The 22,573-nt window shown below is 34.9% G+C and overlaps 2 protein-coding genes across 2 annotated transcripts in view; both read right to left on the reverse strand.

Annotated features, from left to right (window-relative positions):
• Positions 1-22,573, reverse strand: part of tara (SERTA domain-containing protein 2 taranis) — a 112,556-nt gene that overhangs the window by 64,135 nt on the left and 25,848 nt on the right. The window lies entirely within an intron of this gene.
• The window catches only part of LOC149416722 (uncharacterized), a 28,267-nt gene continuing 13,189 nt past the window's right edge, over positions 7,496-22,573 (reverse strand). Inside the window, exon 2 of the mRNA XM_089641254.1 lies at positions 7,496-7,786. Within this exon, the coding sequence (XP_089497380.1) occupies positions 7,572-7,786 (215 nt within the window). The 3' untranslated portion in view covers positions 7,496-7,571. The remainder of the gene's footprint in view (positions 7,787-22,573) is intronic.

The raw sequence follows: 22,573 nt of genomic DNA on the forward strand, positions 1-22,573 counted from the left end.
GAAAAGGCGAAAAAATAACCCACCTAGATAGAGCACAGAATCATTAGAGGTAAAAGTTAGACATATTTAAAACGTATTTAAAAAAAAAACGATTTTAAGGTTCTGCTCGGTTTATATTAACGCATACTAGTTTTTCGTTGTCTGAAGACATTGTTGTTTAAGGCGATGCCATACGTAGTAATTCAAAATCATGTGTTTTTGGTTTGAAAATTTGGTCGCCTAGAAATGTTTCAGATGCTTTAATTAAATACTGCGAGTAGAATACATTTAATACCTTTGAAATAATCGAGTATTTTTTAGATTAGTCCTTTCATAAGCCCAGAAAAAATAGTGTAAAGGACTATGAAAACTGCTTTTAAGTTCAAAATCTCCTACTTACGAACACATTTTCGGTTATAATTTTATTGTATAATGTTGCAAATTAAGTTATTTATAAAATTATCGAAAAAAAAATTAATATTTATGCCTGAACATCCACAAAATAAAATAAAAGGCACTTTTTGGCCATGTTTTTTTCTTGCATAAATCAAAACAGGCGGATGGTGTTAAGCGGGAATTTGAACCTTATCGCCATCTACGTAAGGGTTGTTATTGATAGCGGCTCAATTAAAAATACTACACCACGTAGTGAATCGCCTTAATGACTGGCAAATCTTTTTTTCAATAATTGATACCTCATAGAAATTATGGCATCTAGTTGTATCAGTATACATTGATGGAAATTCTTAAAGGTGGTTTCTCTGAAACTGAATCAATTATCCACTCTAGAACGAGGTGCAAAAATACTATAATATAATTTATCACATTATAAGAGAGACATCTTATTTCCAATTGAGCGATTTACATTCTCGTGTATGCTGATAAATCAGTAGGTACTTAATAAAGAATTAAACAGTTGAAAATTCAAAATTGGAAAAGCAACAAATTTATTTATGTTTGTTGACCTCTGACAGACGGCACGGGGCACGATCTACACGTTTCCCAGCCACTCTGCAGGTGCTAAATGGTACACACCACGTCAAAATATCAAAAGCAATAACTCCAACAACTAAATGAAAGGGAAAAGTTCAAATTCCTTTACTACTCGGCAGACTCCATGTAACTATAATCGGTTCTGTCCAGCCGAAGGGCGTCAAAAGTTAAAGGTATACCACTGATAGCTCCGTTGTAACTTGTAACATCTCCCTCTTTTATATATTATAAACAATTTTTTTAGCAGGACATATAAGGCTTGATTGAAGTCTAGAACTGTAAATCAAGTTAAATCAGGACCTCGCTATGATCAGTCAACAATAGGATAGGTTATGTTTGTTTCTACACCATTTATCATAACTTTTCTTCAATGTTCTGTCCGTTTGCGTTTTGCGTGTGCCCGAGAATTCCTTAAATTTCGGTAGGCGGCTAATACAGTTAAAAAAAAACAATTTGTAGGCTTTTTAAGACAGTTAAATTAAAATAAAAAAAACTATAGCAGACTTAAGGTTATGCGATGACCAGTGTCTTTTGATATAGTGTCCTCTGCGTGCAGTTTTATCTTTTATAAGCATAAACTTTTTAATATAAGTGTGTTTGTCGGAAGTGACTTGCCAGGTAAGTATGTTTTGGTATCTTTTCTAAATAACAAATGTAGATCCTAAAGCGGCCGCTACACTACTCGCTTCGACGCTTCGACGAAGTCCTCGACGAAGTTCGAAGTGCGTGCCCACACACTCGTGTACTTCGCGAGTAACTCAGTCCAACCAGTCAGTGATTGGTTTATTTATGCCGTGACGCTTCGAGTCCTTTGACTCGGGCGCATTTACCGACAACAATCGGAAGTCTTGCGAAGCGAAGCGAAGATGCCCGAAGCGAAGCGAAGTTCGTGCCCACACTATCGTATTCGGTCAACTTCGCGAGTAGTGTAGCTGGGCTATAGGAAATAAATTGTACAGCGCCCTTGAGGTGATTTTTCACAAAAACGGCGCTCTAAAAATTATCCAATTATTATTATTATTATTATGACATTTCAGTACATTTGGTGATAGCAATGTCACTACCCTTTCACTAAGAGTGACACTTCTTTTATACGACAATTTTGCAATGGTGATTTATTTTTGGGATATTATGCCGTGTTTCGCCACATCCTCATTTAACCCACGTTTCGCAACACGGCACAATACCCAAAAAATAAAGCAGCATAATACCATGAATGGTCGTGAAAATCTGAAATCATATCTGACAATTTTTTTGTACAAGCGTAAATCGGTCGTTTGTAATTTTCATTTACGCCTATCTAACTACTTTTAAAGAAAAAAATATATATCCCATCATATTTATATTGTAAATAGAGCAAAAAATATGTTTTCAAATAATTATCATTAACTAAAAAATAATTTCCAAAGTTGCCTCTTAAACGAATAATCGAAAAATTTAATGGCCTATATTTTATAATTTAAAACCCAATTAAATAAAGTAGCACATACGTACTATGTGCTTTAAATTTTCATTAAAAATATATATTAAGTAGTTTATTTGGGTATTTATTCCTGTAATCCAAATATAAGTTTTGTACGTTCATCTTAAGTCTAAAAACATTATCAATTAAAACATAATAAATAAATGAATAAAGGTATTTAAATCATGAATCATTTTTGCTTTAGATTCTCATTTTGTATTATTTATCAAGGCCGTATCATGAATCAGTTTCTAGACAGTAAATCTAAACGTGCAATATGAACTAAATGCGATACGAATAACACGAATTCGCATTTAGTATTAGCATTAAAATACACGTGCTATCAAACGGTGAATAAATACGTATCAGCTGTTCGCAAATAATGATGCTAATCAGTCTAATCACGTTTAAAGAGTTTTAAATTATGAATGAATTCAAGACATAATGGGCGCGTATCCATTCAAGTGTTGATAAACGATATTATCATCAATGAATACAATAATTACGCTGAAAAACGTTTTAGAACGAGAGCGAAATGCCTGGCACGCTCTCGCCTTTATTATTTAACTCATTATAAAAACAAATAATGGAGAGTAGCTAGAAAAAAAACACAACGACAGCTAGTCGATATTTACAAGAATAATAGGGTGGCCGCAAAAACAGATTTCCATGTCCCCTGACAGTTTCAGGTGTCAAGAGCAGTTTTTTTTACTGTTTGTCTGTTATGTCAATAGTAGGGAGTAGATTACGGATCAAAATTCACTAACGAGATATGAAAATGAGCGCAGGCATACTTTCTATCGAGAAAATAGTTTTACAGTATTTAACTTTAACAAAAAAATGTTTTTATATTATTATTAGGTATAGCCTTAGAATGAGTATTGCTCTCCCTGATATGTCGTTTCGTTCTATGTTTTTTTACAGGTGGGAACTTCTAAAAATCGTTTAAAAAAAAACGCTTGTTAAATAAAAAACAACTGATATTATTAGATACACAAACACTACACACATAAGATAGTTAGCTGATGCTACACAGATTTCTCCTGGGTCAAACAAATTTCCTGTTTTTCCAGGTTTGTGACCAGTATACCAAGTGAACCCTAAAAAATTTTCATTAGTTACAGTTACCGAGATGATTTTTTGTGCAAATTATCCACTTACATTATTGAAAAAAAGCCTGAATTACTACATTTCTACATACTACACACATTAAACAGATACTACCCTAATTTATCATGGGTCAAACATATTTCCTGTTTTTGCCAGGCATGTGGAGAGTGCCCATCCCTAAAAAAGTTTCACTAGTTACAATTACCGAGATATTTTTGGCCAATTCTCCACTTAGTTGTTTAAAAACTCCGATTTCCGATAGGACAAACAAATTATCTGAATTATCAAAAAAATCACTTGTTTGTTTTTTGTGCCAACTCTGGACTTTTTTAAAATTATTTTTTAACTCTGATATTACTTTATTCCTACACACTACAGATATTAGATAAATACTACCCTAAATTATAATGGGTTAAGCTAATGTCCTGTTTTTTTTCATGTTTGTGACCAGGGTCCACCCTAAGATAGTTTTATCAGTAACAATTACCGAGATGTTTTTGTGCTAATTTAAGACAGCCATTCCACGCATTGTTCCATTCGATCTATTTCAGAAAAGTGATTGAAGAATTTTTAGCACAATGGCTGAACCACCGAGACAATAAGGAGTAATGACGGATGTTTACAAGTAATAAACATCGACCCTAATTCATTAATAAAAAGAAGACAACGCCCCCTTTATTCGGTGGTGAGCGAAGCTAGTTCCACTAAACACTGAAGCAAGACGACTAACTGGTGACTGGGTGACTGCAAACTATACCAATATCGACGTGACGTCAAACGGTCTATAAAGAATAAAGCGCGCCTTATCGTCTGATGATCGCGGGGATTCCCCGAACCCATTAATTATGATGATCGTAATACAGGGCGGGATTTCGCTTTAAAAAAATATACCATACATTATATAGGTTACAAAATATTTCGGCAGTTATAAAAATGGTGCTACTTTGGAATCGATTTCTTTAACTTCTAATAAGAGGTTGTCGGTTGCTAAACGCAATTGAAAAAACTATCAATTTTACGATTTTAAATGTTGATGCATATTCGTATCTGAAGCCATCTTCAGAATAAGGGACAAGAAAAGCTAGCTTTTTCTAGATAATGACTGCCAAAAAATGCTTCTATATGATGTGAATACAAGTCGTACCCACATATTGAGAATAGGGATGAGACGATTCTTACAATAATGATTACGATTAATCGGTGAAATATTGATAGACTCCGGTTTTTTTATAAAATCAAAAAAAAATTGAAGCAACTAAATCAATTTCGAGTGCCTTTATCCGGCCCACATGGAGAAAAAAGAGTACGATTTTTTTTAAATCAAAATACTGTCAAATATTATTATTTTTAAGAACACGTGTTCCGACTTCTTCATAAAATATTCGTGATTTACCTACAGTTTGTTTTGAAATATGTCAATTCTTTCGTTATAGGTCTCCAATCCCGTTTTTGATAGGGAAACGAATAATTTAACCAGAATATTTCTTATCAGTAAGTTTTCGCCGTGTAAGAACTATTAAAAAATGTTTTATATAAAACCTTACCTACTCTAGTCTTGTTAAATTATATTTGTACCATAAAAACAATCTTCTGTAATCTATTTCAAAGAGAAGAAGTAAGAATTACCTGTTCCCCTGCAGGTAGGTTAAAGTGCTTTATCGGCAGTCTGTAGTTGTCAGGTGATTAAATTCGCGAACAGGTTGTCGAATTAATAACATCGTGAACTTGCCCTCGCAAATCGCGATCGTCGATCATAATTGATCGATCTTGGGAACACTATTATTAAGCGCGTGGTAATAATTGATAATTATCATTAATACTTCTGTTAATGCGTTTGTAATCGGGCTTATTTATGACCGATTATCGACGCGCTAACACGATGGCGCTCATCCATGGATTATTTTATTTAAGTGCGATTTTTTCGACCGATTAATCTTAATATGTTTTTTTGCTGTGGGTAGAAGAATTAGAGAATGGAGAAAGGAACAGATTTATGTAGGAAGTTCGTATCTTGATATTCAGATCTAGTATTTAATATTCAATTCAAAAACGACATTTCAATTCAAAGTGGTGACATTGGAAGTCGACTATCTTTCATCAAACAACTTTTCAATCAAAACGTAGCTTGAAATGGATTTAGCTTTGTTTAGTAACCAGAACTGAAAAGCTAAACACTTCCTTATCTATTATATTCTCCAAACTGCCTTGGTGCTTGCTCTTGGGAATTTCATTCTTAGTTTTGTCATTATTTTTCAGAATTTCAGTAACTTCGTAGTACTGAAGAGGTAGATCAATAGAACGTTTATTTTGGGCGTGTCCATGTGCCCGAACTAGAACCAATTTTTCCTTAATTCTGATGAAATTGATCAAACATTTTCCGATACCGAAATTCATTCTTGGTCTCATTGGCCTGGTTGGGGCGTAGAAGTCGAAAGATCTATTTTAAAATGGTACATATCACACTTCTATGAATTATCTATTCAGAGCCTCGTAATGTAGGTACATATAACGTGCTTTACGTGACAAATCCACTTCTATCACGAAATTATCAATAATTCACTAAAATATTGACATAGTTTGCCTAAAACCAAACTATGCGCTATGCCTCACAGTGGGTTCTACGCTATGTGCTCTGCCTCATGATGGCTCGCTACTATGTTATTTACCTCGACAGCGTCGGAACAGCCGAGCCCGCGGGGTCACGAATAACCTAGTTCGATTTTCGGCTAAGTACTTCACAGCTGTAGTACAGTACGATGCCTACTCGCATATATTTATATCATAACTACATTGTACATTGACTGCTCGAAAGTATGAACAACACACAACGTTGACGCATGGGATCGGCATTGCATATTATGCCTTACGCAAATGTACATAGGTGCGCGATTCAGATGTGGAACTCGCAGCTAGTTGCGATGGTGGTAAATGCGTAGAGCAGACAGTACACAACACAGATCGAGAATAAACAAGATTGGTCCTTTTAGACTAAACCTGAATACGTTTTAAATTTTCAGTATATTTATAAAATTTACAAAACGCTCCAATTTAATGCAGTATATTAGTAAAATCTAGTGTTCGTGTCACCTGTTCCTGTCCTTATTTTACTTAACTTAAATTATTTTTGTAATATTTTTTTGTAATCAACTGTAAAGCGCCCCTGAGGTGATATCTTACAAAAGCGGCGCTATACAAATTGTCCAATAAATAAATAAATAAATTAATTGCTATGATTATTATTATAATTGATTGCGGTTAAGATAATTGAGAACACCATTATATAATATATTATCAACATTATTTGACATGGCAAATCACTAAACGCGGTTTGCCTGTGACTGACACTTAAAGGCGATGCCATACGTAGTAATGCAAAATCATGTGTTTTTGGTTTGAAAATTTGGTCGCCTAGAAATGTTTCAGATGCTTTAATTAAGTACTGCGAGTAGAATACATCTTGGACTTTGAAATAATCGAGTATTTTTAAGATAAGTCTTTTTATAAGCCCAGATAAAAATAATGTAAAGGCCTATGAAAATGCTTTAAAGTTCAAAATCTCCTACTTACGAACCCATTTTCGGTTGTGATTTTATTGTATAATGTGGCAAATTAAGTTATTTATAAAATGATCGAAAAAAAATTAAATATTTATGCCTGAACATCCACAAAATAAAATAAAAGGCACTTTTTGGCCATGTTTTTTTCTTGCATAAATCAAAACAGGCGGATGGTGTTAAGCGGGAATTTAAACCTTATCGCCATCTACGTAAGGGTTGTTATTGATAGCGGCTCAATTTAAAATATTACACGACGTAAAGCATCGCCTTAACATCAAACTGTTGCTTTAACATGGACAGTATCTATAAAATCGCTAAATTGATTGACTGTACAAAACTACATTTAAAAAATAATCAGTATTTAATACATTTTAACTTCCCCGTGTACATCTCATCTAGTATTTTTCCCACCAATGCTGGATGCTATTTGAACACGTACGTGGAGTATACTCAAATATACGTGTATATTCTCAGTTCGTGCGTCGCTTCGCGTCAGTGTGCGCCGGGCGGTAGGAGGGGGAGGCGCGTGCGTGCGCGGGGCGTCGCGACGCCCTCAGAGCTGCCCGGCCCGGCCCTGTGCGGCCCGCCCTAACCGACCCGGCCCTGCCGCCCGTCAGCCAGCAAGCTCCCTGGCAGACAAACACGGAGGCAGTAGCGGCCAACGGAAGAATTTTAGAAGAATTACCTGGAAAGAAAGAAATATATAATTAGTACGGAAAATCAATCAACTGAAAAAAGGATTGACGATTTTTCTCTCATTAATATATTGAAAGCTGTTGGTGTCCCCGTGACAAACTTAGCGGATATTAGCAGACCGAAGACATGCCATGTTGACATGCTTCGTGATCCAAAAGTCTGGCCAATCCATAGAACTACACTGCCTACTAATATCTCTTCGAAACTTGGAAGAGTTGGAGGTCAGTTGGAGGTAGAAAAGCGGAACCTATTTCTTTGCTTCACGTCTCATCTAAATATAATACATCAATGGGCCAGTCGGGCCTTAAAGCGAAGCTTAATGCTAAATCACTATTTTGATTAATCTTTATAACGAATTGGTGTACATTATTAATACCAAAAAATAAGCTTTAGATAAATTAAAAGTTTTCCTATCGTTTCGTTTGAGTAGAATACAAATAAAAAAATAAATTACTCAATGAAAAATATAAATGTATACTACTAAATAAAATATTTTTTCAATAGAAATGTATGAACGCGTAAAAGAAACAACTTTATAAGATTATCTGTGACAGTTTCACAATATTTTTTTTGCTTTCTTATAAAATTATTTACAAAACAAATAAAAACCAGTTTTGTGAAATTGAACGTTTCTAGAATCCGTTTGTCAAGCGATTTTAATGCCTATTACCCACAATATAAGGTTTACCAAGAATGTACACATTTTTGGCTCGTAGCTTCCTCTTAAGTTTCCAATACAAAACAATGTTTCACCATAATTATGAAATTCAAATGGGAGAAAGAATGCATGGAAAATGATATGTCAGTGGCGAAATTTGCTTTCATTCATATTTGTGTGAAAGGCACTTCTAATGTTCTTCTTAACGTGATATATTTGCATTCTTTGCTATCAATAAAAAGCTAATAACATGGTTGTTACGACACCATTACAATAAAATGAATACTCGGTACGTGCGCCAATGGTGTGGCGGCCCTCTGCCCGGATTGACGTCACGAGACCAGAGTCCCAGTCGGGTCAAAAATACCCCGCGCCTCCAATAATAATAACCGGCAGACATACCAGACACAACCAGAGGCCCTGGCCCGAGTCTCTTGCCTCACAGGAATGCACCAACAAAACTAAGCCCCAAATTTCACCAGCAAACTATTTATTCTCTTCATCGTCAGTGTTTATTTGGACTAGACTCAAGATCAGGGTGGCCACAGAAAACAGAAATTGCTGAAAATTAATTCTAAGTATTCAAAAAAAAAATTGAAATTTTATCTGGTGGGTTCATAACCTACAAAAATTGTATTTTAGTCACATACAAATATAACTCTTTTTAAAATTGTTCTACGAATTGAGATGAAACTTAGAAATGAAAGGAAAATGAGAAATTGTGTACTAAACGTAGTTTGAGAAAAAATAGAAATTAGGTATTAAACGTAGTTTGAGAGAATTGAGAAATTAGGTACTAAACCTAGTTTAAGAAAAAAGAGTAATTACGTATTAAACGTAGTTTGAGAGAATAGAGAAATTAGGTACTAAACGTAGTTTAAGAAAATAGAGAAATTAGGTATTAAACGTAGGTTGAGAGAATAGAGAAATCAGGTACTAAACGTAGTTTGAGAGAATAGAAAAATTAGGTACCAAACGTAGTTTGAGAGAATAGAGAAATCAGGTACTAAACATAGTTTGAGAGAATAGAGAAATTAGGTACTAAACATAGTTTGAGAGGATAGAGAAATTTGGTATTTTAAACGTATTTTTAGAGAATAGAGAAATTAGGTACTAAACGAAGATTAAGAAAAAGAAAAAGTAGGTATTAAACGTAGTTTGAGAGAATAGAGAAATTAGGTACTTAACGTACTTGGAGAGAATAGAGGAATTAGGTATTAAACGAAGTTTGATAAAAAAAGAGAAATTAGGTACTAAACGTAGTTTGAGAGAATAGAGGATTTAGGTATTAAAGGTAGTTTGATAAAAAAAGAGAAATTAGGTAATAAACGTAGTTTGAATTGGAAAACTTGGAAATCACAAAACTTACAACATTTCACTGTCGTAATAATGAATGTACTTTTTCTGTTAAAAATAATTATACGTAGGCATATACGGACACCGAATACCTAACGAGAATTACAAAATATGTATATTTTTAATCCATCTTCATTCAAATTTCATATGAATTTCCAGGTTTTCCCTTTCATGGCAATCCTGATAAAATAACTTTTTTTTTACTTCAGACCCCTAACACTAAACTACGCCCACAATGATTGCAGAGGCATCCTAAAACCACTGTTCCAACAAGTTATTCAGTTTTACCCATCCTTCACCTAGACTTAACCCAATTAGTTTATAATAGTTCGCTTAGTAAATTAACATAAATTTCCAATATTATTACTGGGAAACAAATTAGTTGATTGATTGTATTGAGATCAATGATCTTATCAAGAATCGTGAATGCTAATCCACGATACGAAATGACAACAAACATGACTCAGATAAATAATGTTGAATAATAATTATTGTTGAATAATTAACCTGTTCTTGATTTGTTGCCAATAATATTTGAAAGATGGGAACATACAAATTAAAGAAGTTGGTTAATTTATTATATAATAAAGTTGAATGAACGTTTTAAATTCAGGGCTGCATGGAGAAAAATGAGTATAACATATTCGAGCTTAACTGATAGTTTGTTTGACTGAAAAAGTCTCTAGTCAGTTTAATAAATTAACAATATTTCATATCAGTAAGTTTTCTAGTGTGTGCAATTAAATGAAATAAATGATTTTCAAATGTAATTCGTACATCTGTATTTATAATAATAATAATAGGTACTTGGATGATTTGTGTAGAGCCTTTCAAGTGAAAAATAACCTCAATATATTTCCTTAATACTTTATATTATCACTAACTATAGACTACACAAACTACAGGGTTTTCCAATACGATGTGTTATTTTGAATAGCCCGCTATTTCGGTAGATGTTACTTTTGGAGCTGTCATTTTTTGACATTTGACAAGTAGAAACTACGCCATTAATAAAAATGGAACGATACACGCTTCAACAACGCATTGAAATTATTAAAATTCACTTGAGTGAATCAAATTCAAATCATCTTGAGTGATGAGGCCCATTTCCACCTCGGTGGCTTCGTGAACAAGCAAAATTGTTGCATCTCGGGCTCGGAAAACCTAAGAGTTATTGTTGAAAAGCTTCTCTATCCTCAACGTGTGACTGTTTGATGCAGTTTATGGTCCGGCGGAGTCATTGGACCTTACTTTTTCGAAAATGAGGCTGGAGCAACAGTTACGCTGAATGGATTGCTCTATCGAGAGATGATTAATGATTTTTTATGGCCGGAATTAGATGGTATTGATCTGGACAACGTTTACTTTCAATGAAACGGCGCTACGTGCCACACAAGCAACAAAACCATTGATCTTTTACGATTGATTATGAAAATAACACCTCTTATTGGAAAACCCTGTATTATAACAACTTATGTCTAATAGATTGCATCCACCGGTTCGCCGTTCACTAATACAAAACTATATGTACAATGCAATTAATTAATAAAAGTTATGCTGCGTTAAAATGTGCATATTGTATTATTATTTATTTATATCATGTACATGCAGATAATATGCAGTCACTTGAGATTAACGCAGATGACATAATTGGGAACACACGCTATTGGAGATGATATTATTTAATCGTGATATTTATTTATAATAAAAAAATCGGGTATGTTTATCCGAAACACTAGCTAGGTTAAAAAACCAATTTTATTACAAAATTTGTTTCCATTTAAAAAGGTAGATGCTAAAAATATTAGAAAAATTAATTGGAAGGTGATATTATTAATTCTGAATTTTAAATATAAGACGCCTGTCCCGGTATGACAAGATATCCTGGGTTCGATTCCTAGTTGTGACCGTTATCTTTTGATTTTTCTGTAACTTGTTCTGTTTCATGTTTCGTTGAGACTTATTAGTATTATCTTCTTTTTCGATGATATATTTGTTATAAAAGCTATGTGTCGCAGAATCAAATACCCAATAGTAGAATTTTTTTTAAATTAATTTATTAGTTGTATATTTTATTTAGTTATAAATTTTAATATTTTATATCTTGTGTATAACTATTCTAAGACTACTATAATAAAATTCTATTTCCTTTATTAATTAGACTTTAAGCTTCACTTCATTTAAATGGAGTTCATTGAACATTTTAAAACCTTTATAATAAATATTGTTTTGTGTTGCCGATAAATTTGTTTAAGTAAGCCTAAAATCGTTGTAGCTTTTCGTAGGATAGCCACGAATTGTACCTACTTTTTACCATTTTATTCTTTAACTAATAAATAAATATTAAGGTATTAAAGTGCATGTAACAAAAAGTAGGTTAAATAGTTACATATGCAACCTATTTAACCTAGTTTTTGTTTCATCACTTTTCATAACTTTATAGCACTATTTATAGGTGTGTTGAATTGTCATATTGATGAGTTATCCGGTCACCTTACAGGCTAAACGTTGCCACAAACTCAGCTTATTGAGTTGGCATAGCATTTATTTTATCGTAGTACATCTGATGGTGACCGGATAAATCATCAAAATGATAATTCGTCACATCTTTAAAAAGTTATATAAAGTGATGGAAAGTGATGAAACAAAATTTTTATTAACTGGGTTAAGTAGGTTAGTTTAGGTTAGGTTAAAAAAAAATTTTTCGTCTTTTTTAATGACTTTATATCACTTTTTAAAAGTGTGTTGAATAGTCACTGTGTTGAGTTAGCATGGAACCATATCTGCTTTAGCACAATATAGAATAACAGCATAACGTTGAATTCGTACATTATTTCTTCAGTCATTCGTTTCCTTTTTTACAGGGAAGGAGAAAGCTGGAAATGAAGTTAAGAATAGATTTGTAGAAAATTACTTTTCGCGTTTTGCACGCAATCCCGGCTTGGTATGGTACGGGCGGTGGAGCCGTGATCGCAGTGGCTCTGCCAGTACTAACTGCCAGCGCCTTCCTCTATTCTCAGGCGACTTCGTACCTCGTACCGGCCGGACATGGCTTTGGTGAATGTCTCCATGTGCACCTCTAGTTGCTAGTTGGTTACATACTACATTGATCTGGCTTTTCATTAATATTGTTACTAAAAAAACTGTGCCAAAATGTCGGAGGCCAATCTTTCAATTCAAATGAGAAATGAAGGAATTGTAAAAGGGTAATGAGAGACTCGTAGTCAGTGAAAATTAGACCTTCCTTTGCTCTTTACATCAAAACACGAAATTCAAAGCATCTATTGACATCAGATGCCAACAGACTGAAAGGCAGAACCGTTAAAGGATTTCGAGTTGGCGCAGACCTGTTTAGAAGTTCTGTAGAGGGACAAGGCGGCTCAGAAAGGACCCTCGGAAGAATTTATAAATTAATTGAAATGTTGACTGGCGCTCCGAACAAAATATATAACGGGGCCAAGCGTCAGGAGTACGAAACGGAAATATTTTATTTTAAATACGGTTTGGCAGTAATTCCGAGAAAGTTTTCATTATACGCCAGTTCAAAAAGGACGCTGGGAAGAATTTCTTCATTTGAAACGCTCCAGCAAACAGCAAAGGACGTCTCTAATTCACAGGAGCACAGCGCGGGGTCGGTGAGCGGGAGGGGGGTGGGGCGGCCGGGCCGCGCGACATGTTACCATGGCGACGCCGCCGCAATGGCGGCCGCCCCAACCCGAGCCGCCCCCGCCCTCACCGACCCGCCGCCCGCCCAACACCGCCCCCGCCCCCGCCCCCGCCCGGCGCCAGGGCCGTTGTTAGCAGACCGCTTCACCCGACACCGTAGCTTCATTTGTAAAACTCCACTGTAAAGGGAAATTCCAAATATGTACGAAAACTCCGAAGCTTTGATCATAAAAGCGGTCCGTGTCATTTTACACTGCGCACTGCAATATCAAATAATTATGTCGCTTTAATTATAACGCGGTTAGTGCGAGAGACATGTTTCATAATGACATCACTCACAAAGAGATGGATGAAATTAACAATAAAAATTACATCAGAACAATAATATATTTTCCATAAATTTATTAATAAAATTTTATGGAAGACAACAACGAAAACTTATCGAAAATTCCACCTAATCTGAACATAACTGGATTGAAATACATTTGACACAACACCGGATGAGTTTTCTTTGACTTATAATTAGGTGGTTTTACCCTGGCGCTACTGGAGACGAATTCAGGCCCTGTTATGAACAAAGCAATTTTCCCTCCCTCCACCCCTAGCCTCTCCCCCCCACCCTCCGCCCGCCACATAGAACCAACAGCACTGCAGAGCTGCCACACTGAAACGAGCGAACCATTCTACACGAAGGAAAGCGAACCCCCGCCATATTATTATATAGGAAAACCGAATACACTATACACCTATACAACTATACAACTTATACCTTATACATACGCAGAGTTGGGTAGGTACTAGGTATACTCTACTTTGATGCTCACTGGGAGGCTATTCATGGACAAATTTCGACAGATCAAATTATAATGGATTAATCATACCAACATGATTATATTGTATGGAATTATTTTAAAGAGTTCAAATTATTATATTTTTATTTAAAAATTAGCAGTCCGGCGTTGCCCGAGATTAACACAGAGTTTTTTTATAAATCCGATGGAGATAATAATTTTATAATTGAAGTTGTATCAAAATTTTGCTTAAACCGTGTTTTTCTACATCTCGTTTAGACAGTCACCCTCCTATTGTTTTGCAGGTCAAGTGTGCAAAATTTCATCAATCTCGGGATAAAACTGTGAATTCGAATAAAAACAAAGCACCTACTGTTCTTTATATAATAAAGGGTCCGTCAAATAACTTATTTTTTTTGAAAATGCTATAAAACATCTAGTGTAGCTTCGGCTGTGTGGCACGTAGCGCCGTCCTGTTGAAACCAAATGTTTCCAATATCCTCCTCTTCAATTTTTGTGAACAAAAATTCGTTCAGTTGTTGAGAACGACGGTGAATTGATGTTGATGGCGCTTCACGCACACTTTCTGCCACACCAGCAATATTCTTGGGTGTACGCACTGTTTTTGGCTTTTCACGCTTTGGTTTATCGATGAGGATGCCAGTTTCTTTAATTTTTTTCACAAGATAACGAACATACGGAGCTGACGGTGCTTCTCTTCTTCCAAAATCCGTACGCAATTTTCGCACACATTCTGCAACATTACCATGATTTTCAAAGTAATGTCGCAATATTTCCCAGCGTTGTTCAAGCGTATACACAACCATATTCGTTCAGCGGAAGGATAACACTAATTATCTGTCAAATCAGACATGAGCTAAGTGTTACCATTCACGAAATAAGCACTACTTGAAAAAAAAAAACGTTAGATGGCAGACCCTTTACTAGATGAAATCCCCAGCTTTGCCCGGTCTTTTCGCAGAGTTTTTCAAAATCAAATGTAGAGAGTAAATTTCGTCTTCTTTCATCAAAAAGGATCTAAATTCTGCTTTAAGGGGCGGGAAAAGTGGATGTGGTGGGGATTTTAAAAATCTAGTGCAGACAGTCACCTTTCCCTTGTTTTGTAAGTCAAGTGTGAAAAAATTTCATCAATCTCGGAATTAAATAGTTGATTTCTAAAAAAAAACAAAGCCGGGTGGCTTTGTTTGTTTACGTCGCTTTTTGACCCACAAAAAGCGACGTACTTTGTGTAATTTAAAATACGATATATTTTCTAGTAAGTATCAATCTTTAAAATAAGTAATAATATTGCATGCATCGGAGAAATTTTTTTTTAGTAAATAAATTGTCAGGATTGTTGTTATAAATTGTTATATTCTAATTAATAGCAGTAGAGTTATTTATTTAAAAAAAAACACACACCTGCTAAAGACAATATACTGAACCTTCATCCTGCCGTATAGTTGCAGATATTTAAGAAATGATATTTATGCTGTTGTTAAAATTATATAAATGTGAAAGGTAAGAAAAAATAATAATCATATATTGTCAGGTAGGTTACATCGAATACGTATCAGAATCGTGTTGCTACACAGTCTAGCGTACACCGGCGAATATACTTTGATAATTTATACGTAGGTACCTACTTTATCCTAGCGTACGCCATTTACGGAATTGGATTTGTTTTTGCGCATTAGTCATCATCGTTGCTTCGTCTCTTTCTGCCGCCTACCCTCCGGGGGCAGCGAGCAGAGCGGGGGCGGGGGCAAGGAATAGGGTGGAGGGCGAAGGGAAGAGGGTAGCCCGCCATGTTGGCAGGATCACTTTGCTGGGGATCTTCGCGTAGGTGGGTGTCCCTTGTCCCTTCTAACTGCTCCCAAGGACTACTAGCTCTGACGTCACAATACCATCTCTATATAATAAGTAAGCGCGTGAATATAAGTTCAAAGCAAGCTGAAATAAAGCATTATTTCTTTGAGAGGATTAAGCATATGAAAGACCACGCTATATTTTCTTGGCTTGTCTTATTTCAGCATATCATTCGCCATACTTTGCCATTGGTAGCGTGTGGCGAGCGATACGCTGAAATAGGTCAAGCCACGATGCGTACAGCACCAAAATCACATTTAGGAAAATTCACTCGGTGTAATCTATAACGGTGTATTAAATGTACAAAATATACGATCGAGCCGATTTTCAAATATTTTAAAATAGTCACTTAAGACAGTTTGGGTAATATGAAAAAATGGCAAAGGAACGACAGGCAAGTATCTAGGTTTTTTTTACCTAGGTTCAAAAACATTATTTATTTTGTAGGTAGGTGCCTGCTAATGTTTAAAGGCCTGCTAATACATATTATAAAACTTTAAAACAACAAAAACTTATTTACGTAACTGTTTGGATCGGAAAAATAATGTTATTATTATATTTAATAAATGCCTGAAGAGGTAAGTTATTGAAAGCAACATGATTTAGCGCGAATTTTAAGTGATCTCAGAAATAACGTTAAAAAAGTTGCGAGCCATACAAAACTGACACATAAGTATCAGAGCTCATGAATGAATAACGGTTATTTGGCGAAAAACCTTCTAGCGTTCGTAGCTCGTAGCTCGTAGCCCTTAGGCCGTAGTTCAGTTCGTAGTTCGCCGTTTCGCCGCCACCCCCGGGCGCCGCCAGTTCGGGGAAAGTCCGCAGGGCGGCGCCCGCTCCTCCCTTTGTTTACGTTCCAAATTCGAATATCCTGGCGCTCCTTTGTTCGAACGCCCGCGCAATCATTTCAATTCTGTCCGCCGAGATGTGATGTTGCGGACCTTACCACTAATATTCGTAAGCCTACGTAATTATTTTAAAACACAGTAGTAGCTACCTAGAAAGGTACCTATCTAACTCAAGCAATTTTAAATTAAATAAGTTGATATTGGAGACGTTTTAAAACTATTTTCAAATTAAATAATGCTATTGTTTAGATTATAGATATTTATTTGAATGGAATACCTTCATACGTAAATGAATTCGTATAATTTATAACAATTCTTCCTGAACGGAGAATGACTTTATCGCGTAGCTACAAGATAAGATATTAATTATAGTAACTTCTTGATAAGATTGCCAGCATTTTATTGGGGAAAAATAAAATAGAATAAAATGCTAAAAATATATTAATTATTAAACATAAATAAGTAGGTACTAATAATAAATGGCTAATTTTTACAGCACCGCCCCACACAAAAAAGCTATTAACCCACAGTTAATGAACCATGAAAAATAATTAATAATCATGCATTAGTTATCATCTTATGGCAAATACGATTAATTTTTAATCAATATTATTATTTTTCTCAATAGTTAGTGTCAACTGCCCGGGTAGAACTATGGAAACCCCGTTTAAATGATTATTATATTTCCCAGAAATTTTTTTTACAAATAATGTATAAGAGAGATTTTTATCATTCTGCTTTTTTCAGTCTATTTGTCGAATATCTCGCTCGACCAAGTTTTGTTTTACAAATATGTAGGAAAAGTGAATCCCTTTGATAAGATTTAGTGAGACGGATTGAAGAGAGACAAAACTACTTCCAAGATTTTATTCTTTCTTTGCAGATTATATTACTCGGCAGATAGAAATAATATATTCTTAGAAAATATATCAACATAATAATATGATAAAATCATGGTGATAAATAGGTACACAGCTATTTTTTTGTATTTTTAAACTGCATTTAATCTAATAAAGACAATTTCTGAATAAAAAATGAAAAATGAAAAAAGTTTGAAATGACAATCTTTCCAAAAAAAAAAATAAAAGGAAACGTCGTTATTTCAAAGCTCATAATCGAAAAGACGTTTGCGAGCTGCAAATAGTTTAATTGGATTAGAAATTCCGATAGGAAATTTTTTTTAAATTTAATGATACCAGAGCTCACGGTTCGATAGATTTTGCACATATTTTTGCTTCATAGCTTCAGTTCGCAATTCTTTTGATATTGCTATCCCGCAAAGTTGAAGGTTTAAAGTTTAAACAAACTTTGAGCGCTTCCATTGTTCAACTAAAAAGTATATCAATATTTGTTTTATTATTGACATTTGATTTAAGATTTAGTTTACGTAATGGTAAAAGTGTTCGGACCCACGTAATGAATAATAAAAGGAGTTCGATTAGCGGGCATGTACCATGCGTTAAAAACACCAACTTGATAAACATTCTGTCCTGTCAAAAATATAGGTTATGTTTGTTGGTGGGCGGTGGGAGGGGGGGACCACTCGATATCAAGGGGACGGAAACCCCTCCCTTCTCTACGGAACAACCCTCAACCACCCCAACGAACAACTCCTTAAATTAATGTTTCAACTTCTATTTTAAAGCTCGGTCCCCAATCAAGCGAAATCACAGCTAAGCAAATCTAAGTATAAAGGTACCTCATCAAAAAGGGAGAAATTATTTGTTGAATTTGTATGTATTTTAAAATGTTTTTTACTAGGGGTATTTATTTTGCTTGCCGCTTTTCTTTTGTGTTGTATGGTAGGGATCAATCTGAAGTTAGGCAAGCTCGGAGGAAAGCGCGCGAGCTTTTGCTGCGTTCATTATACGGCGGGGGCGGAGGTTTGGAGAAAGTATGGGGCCCTTAAATAAGGTAGGGCCCGGGGGGCCAGGCCGGGGGCGGTAGGGCCTGCCTGGGCCCCAGGGTGAGGGGGGCGGTGGCCCGGGGTGGAGAGGGGCGCTGTGGACGGAGTCGGAAAGGTTCAGCTTTGTCGCCAGTTCGCAATTTGGAAAAGCTCCCGCCATTAGGAATCTGGCAGTAATATTGAGACAAAGAAGCAATTAGGACGCACTTTTACTAATATATTTCGGAGCTTAATGCACGATTTGCCGCTATTTTTTTGATAGGTTAGGTTGGGTTCGCAAGCTATGCTTGTAAATATTTAGGAAGAGGGCTCAGACCCTTGGCTACGAGTCCAGAGGTCACGAGTTCAAAAACCTGCGAAGTGGATTTTTGTTTTTCATTATAATTGGAGGATATTAGAAGTATTGAGGATAATATATAAATACCATTAAATATATGTACTATAGGAAGCACACAGACATCTGTAAAAAAAAACTAACTTTGGTTATAATCAAAAATACGATTTATATGATAATAAGAATTCCCAGACTGTGGCCATGCACAATCCACTAATAACAATGAGGCCATAATCCCACCAGCACCGGAGTTTTAGATTATTGCGTGGTATAAATTTAAAAAAAAAGATTGAATAGGTCCCACACTAATTAGATTCGTCTACATATTTATCTGTTGCATTCTTTAAAAAGAATTTATAAGAAAACAACATCGAAATATTGATTGCATTTCAGTTGCAATACGAGTACATCACTCCCATCAATAATAATTACTGTGAATAAAAAGTGACAAATTGATTACACAATACTTGAGCTAATTTATTTCTGTAATTATACGTGAAAGCAACCGCCCACCGTCGCCGCAACTCAATGACTAATAACTTTAAAAATACGTCGTTAAATAACCCCAACACTTACTGATACATCGGTACCGTGACGTCATGACGTAAAATACGTCAGAACGTAGCCAGTATGTCAATCAACTGCACAGATTATGACAAGTAGTTTGTGTGGCAGTTTTGATTGGTGAGGTACCTATCTAGTGTGCGAAATTGTCACGACAATCGCTAACTTTAGTATCGACCTCGAATACGTGCCGCACGTAAAAGGTGGGTACTTGCTTAGGTAGGTGTGCCTAGCTGGTTACACATCACGTAGCATGTACCTAGTACCTACCTGCCCGCTGGGACCTAAGATGGAAAGGATGTTACTATAGCTTCTAATATTCTGCAGCATTCAAGTAGTTGACAAAGTAATTAATATTAAAAACTGATTTTCGTATTATAAAGATTACAAGGCGTAGGTAAGCGTAGATGCAAGGCTTCTGAGCTGTTTTGGAGTAAAAATGTAAATGCCTTTTTTGTCTTCGTAAATAACGCTAATAACGTAATTTTTTTTTAAAATAAGTACCTACATATTTAATTAAAAAATATATTAATATATAGCCGTCGCAATGTCGAAATTCATTTTTATTGCAGGAAGTAAAAATGAAAGGTAAACAAGTCCATATATTTTTAATAATAAAATAATTATTTTATTTTTATTAAAATATAGACAAGAAAATATAATTCAAATTTAAATAAAAAACATCATAATCCATTAGAAAAGACCCATTGCCATTTTAGTGAGAATAGAAGCAATTATACCGCACAGAGTTTTGGCGACCGGGCGGAAAAAGACGCCAAGCAAGAGTCGGTTTTACCCCTGTAGTTAGTTACACATAAATTTCTTTATAAATTTTCAATAAGAAATAAGATTTTTGGAAACTAGCATTATGAAGACAGGAATAACTTTAAAAACAATATTAAATTGTAATGTAATTGACTGTAAAAAAGGCTTGGGAATCTAGAGTAAACTAAACAATAACAAGCTACCTCCAATGGTATAGAATCCCTCCGCATGGACCTGAGTAATCACCGCCGATCGGGGGAACACCGCACGGGGCGAGGGGAGGTGAAGGGCGGGGAACCACGGACAGACTATATCTATACAGTGTATAGTCTGTACTGTACCGAGTACTGTGGATCGGCAATTAGCGAATCAACGGCCAATTACCCTCCGTCTTGCGATTTGAATGGTCCTGCGTTATATTTGACAGGGCAGTAGTCGCTAACCAAAACGCATTAAAAATATATATTTAATTAAGTGTATTCATTTTTCAAGTTGAAAAATTAATGTTATTTAACCAAACCTTAACCATTTGAGGACGTTTAACAAATTAATGCATATTAACTACATTTTTAATAATTCGACTTTAGCTAGAAATATTACTTCCAAATAAATTTTCCATGGAAGAGAAGATTCTACGATAATATCGATAACTACCCCTATAGGATTTAAATAATTCGTAAAAAAATAATTCAACAACAATCAAAATTCACAAATATTATATTATGTGAAATTATATTGTCCAATTTAGTACCTTATCAAACATACTAATTTAGTAACTTATCACACGTACTAATTTAATACCATTTCGCACGTACTAATTTGAAAAAGTTTCTTATCTTAAATTAAATACATTATTTCAACAGAAAATGATTTTAATGATTGTTATTTTAAAAATAAGAATAATAATATCCCGTGATTTTTACGGGTCTGTGATAACAACACAATATTCACGGCTCCACACATTTTTAAATATAAATAACGCACAAGAGTTCCAATGTTGTGAGGCTGAAGGTTTTGGGGAAGGGAAGGAGATGGGGAAGAGGAAGTTGGGGTAGTATCTGGCAATTCAGATCTGGTTACCAAACGTGGCTAAAGCCATTTTAAGCAACTTTTCTACCCACTGTTTACAAGTTGAATAAGCGAAAATTATAAAATAATCAGTCAAGTTCGTTTTTGAAAGACTTGTACTCTTAAAGTTAAAAATTTCTACTTAAAGGAAAAAAAATATATCATCCTTCACTGGTTGTCACCCCCTGCCCGCGCGGGATTGAATGAACGGCCGCAGCCAATAAATTCAGACACGTAATAAAAATAAATATTTGTGCTCGAATTAATATCACCGACGATATATACCGACGCATGCGTCCTACAATACTTCTGTTGCTTACAATTTAAAAAAAATGCACAAACAATTGAACATCGCTAACAATTACTGATTTTTTGTAGTTCAATTGTGTCTGTGATTCGTTCACTTTTCGTTATTGTCTCACAATTTTTCTCAATTATTTAAACGATTCATTTACTTATCGTTATTTTCGCTCAATTTAGTGATTCATTCTCTTTTCGTTATTGTCGTTCAATTGTTTTGGTGATTCATTCATTGTTTGATATTGTCGCTCAATTATTTTAACGATTCATTTACTTATCGTTATTTTCGCTCAATTTAGTGATTCATTCTCTTTTCGTTATTGTCGTTCAATTGTTTTGGTGATTCATTCATTGTTTGATATTGTCGCTCAATTATTTTAACGATTCATTTACTTATCGTTATTTTCGCTCAATTTAGTGATTCATTCTCTTTTCGTTATTGTCGTTCAATTGTTTTGGTGATTCATTCATTGTTTGATATTGTCGCTCAATTATTTTAACGATTCATTTACTTATCGTTATTTTCGCTCAATTTAGTGATTCATTCTCTTTTCGTTATTGTCGTTCAATTGTTTTGGTGATTCATTCATTGTTTGATATTGTCGCTCAATTATTTTAACGATTCATTTACTTATCGTTATTTTCGCTCAA

The sequence above is a fragment of the Hesperophylax consimilis genome, chromosome 16, assembly GCF_061612785.1.
Source record: "Hesperophylax consimilis isolate HC1 chromosome 16, BYU_Hcon_1.0, whole genome shotgun sequence".
In the NCBI taxonomy this organism is placed as follows: domain Eukaryota; kingdom Metazoa; phylum Arthropoda; class Insecta; order Trichoptera; family Limnephilidae; genus Hesperophylax; species Hesperophylax consimilis.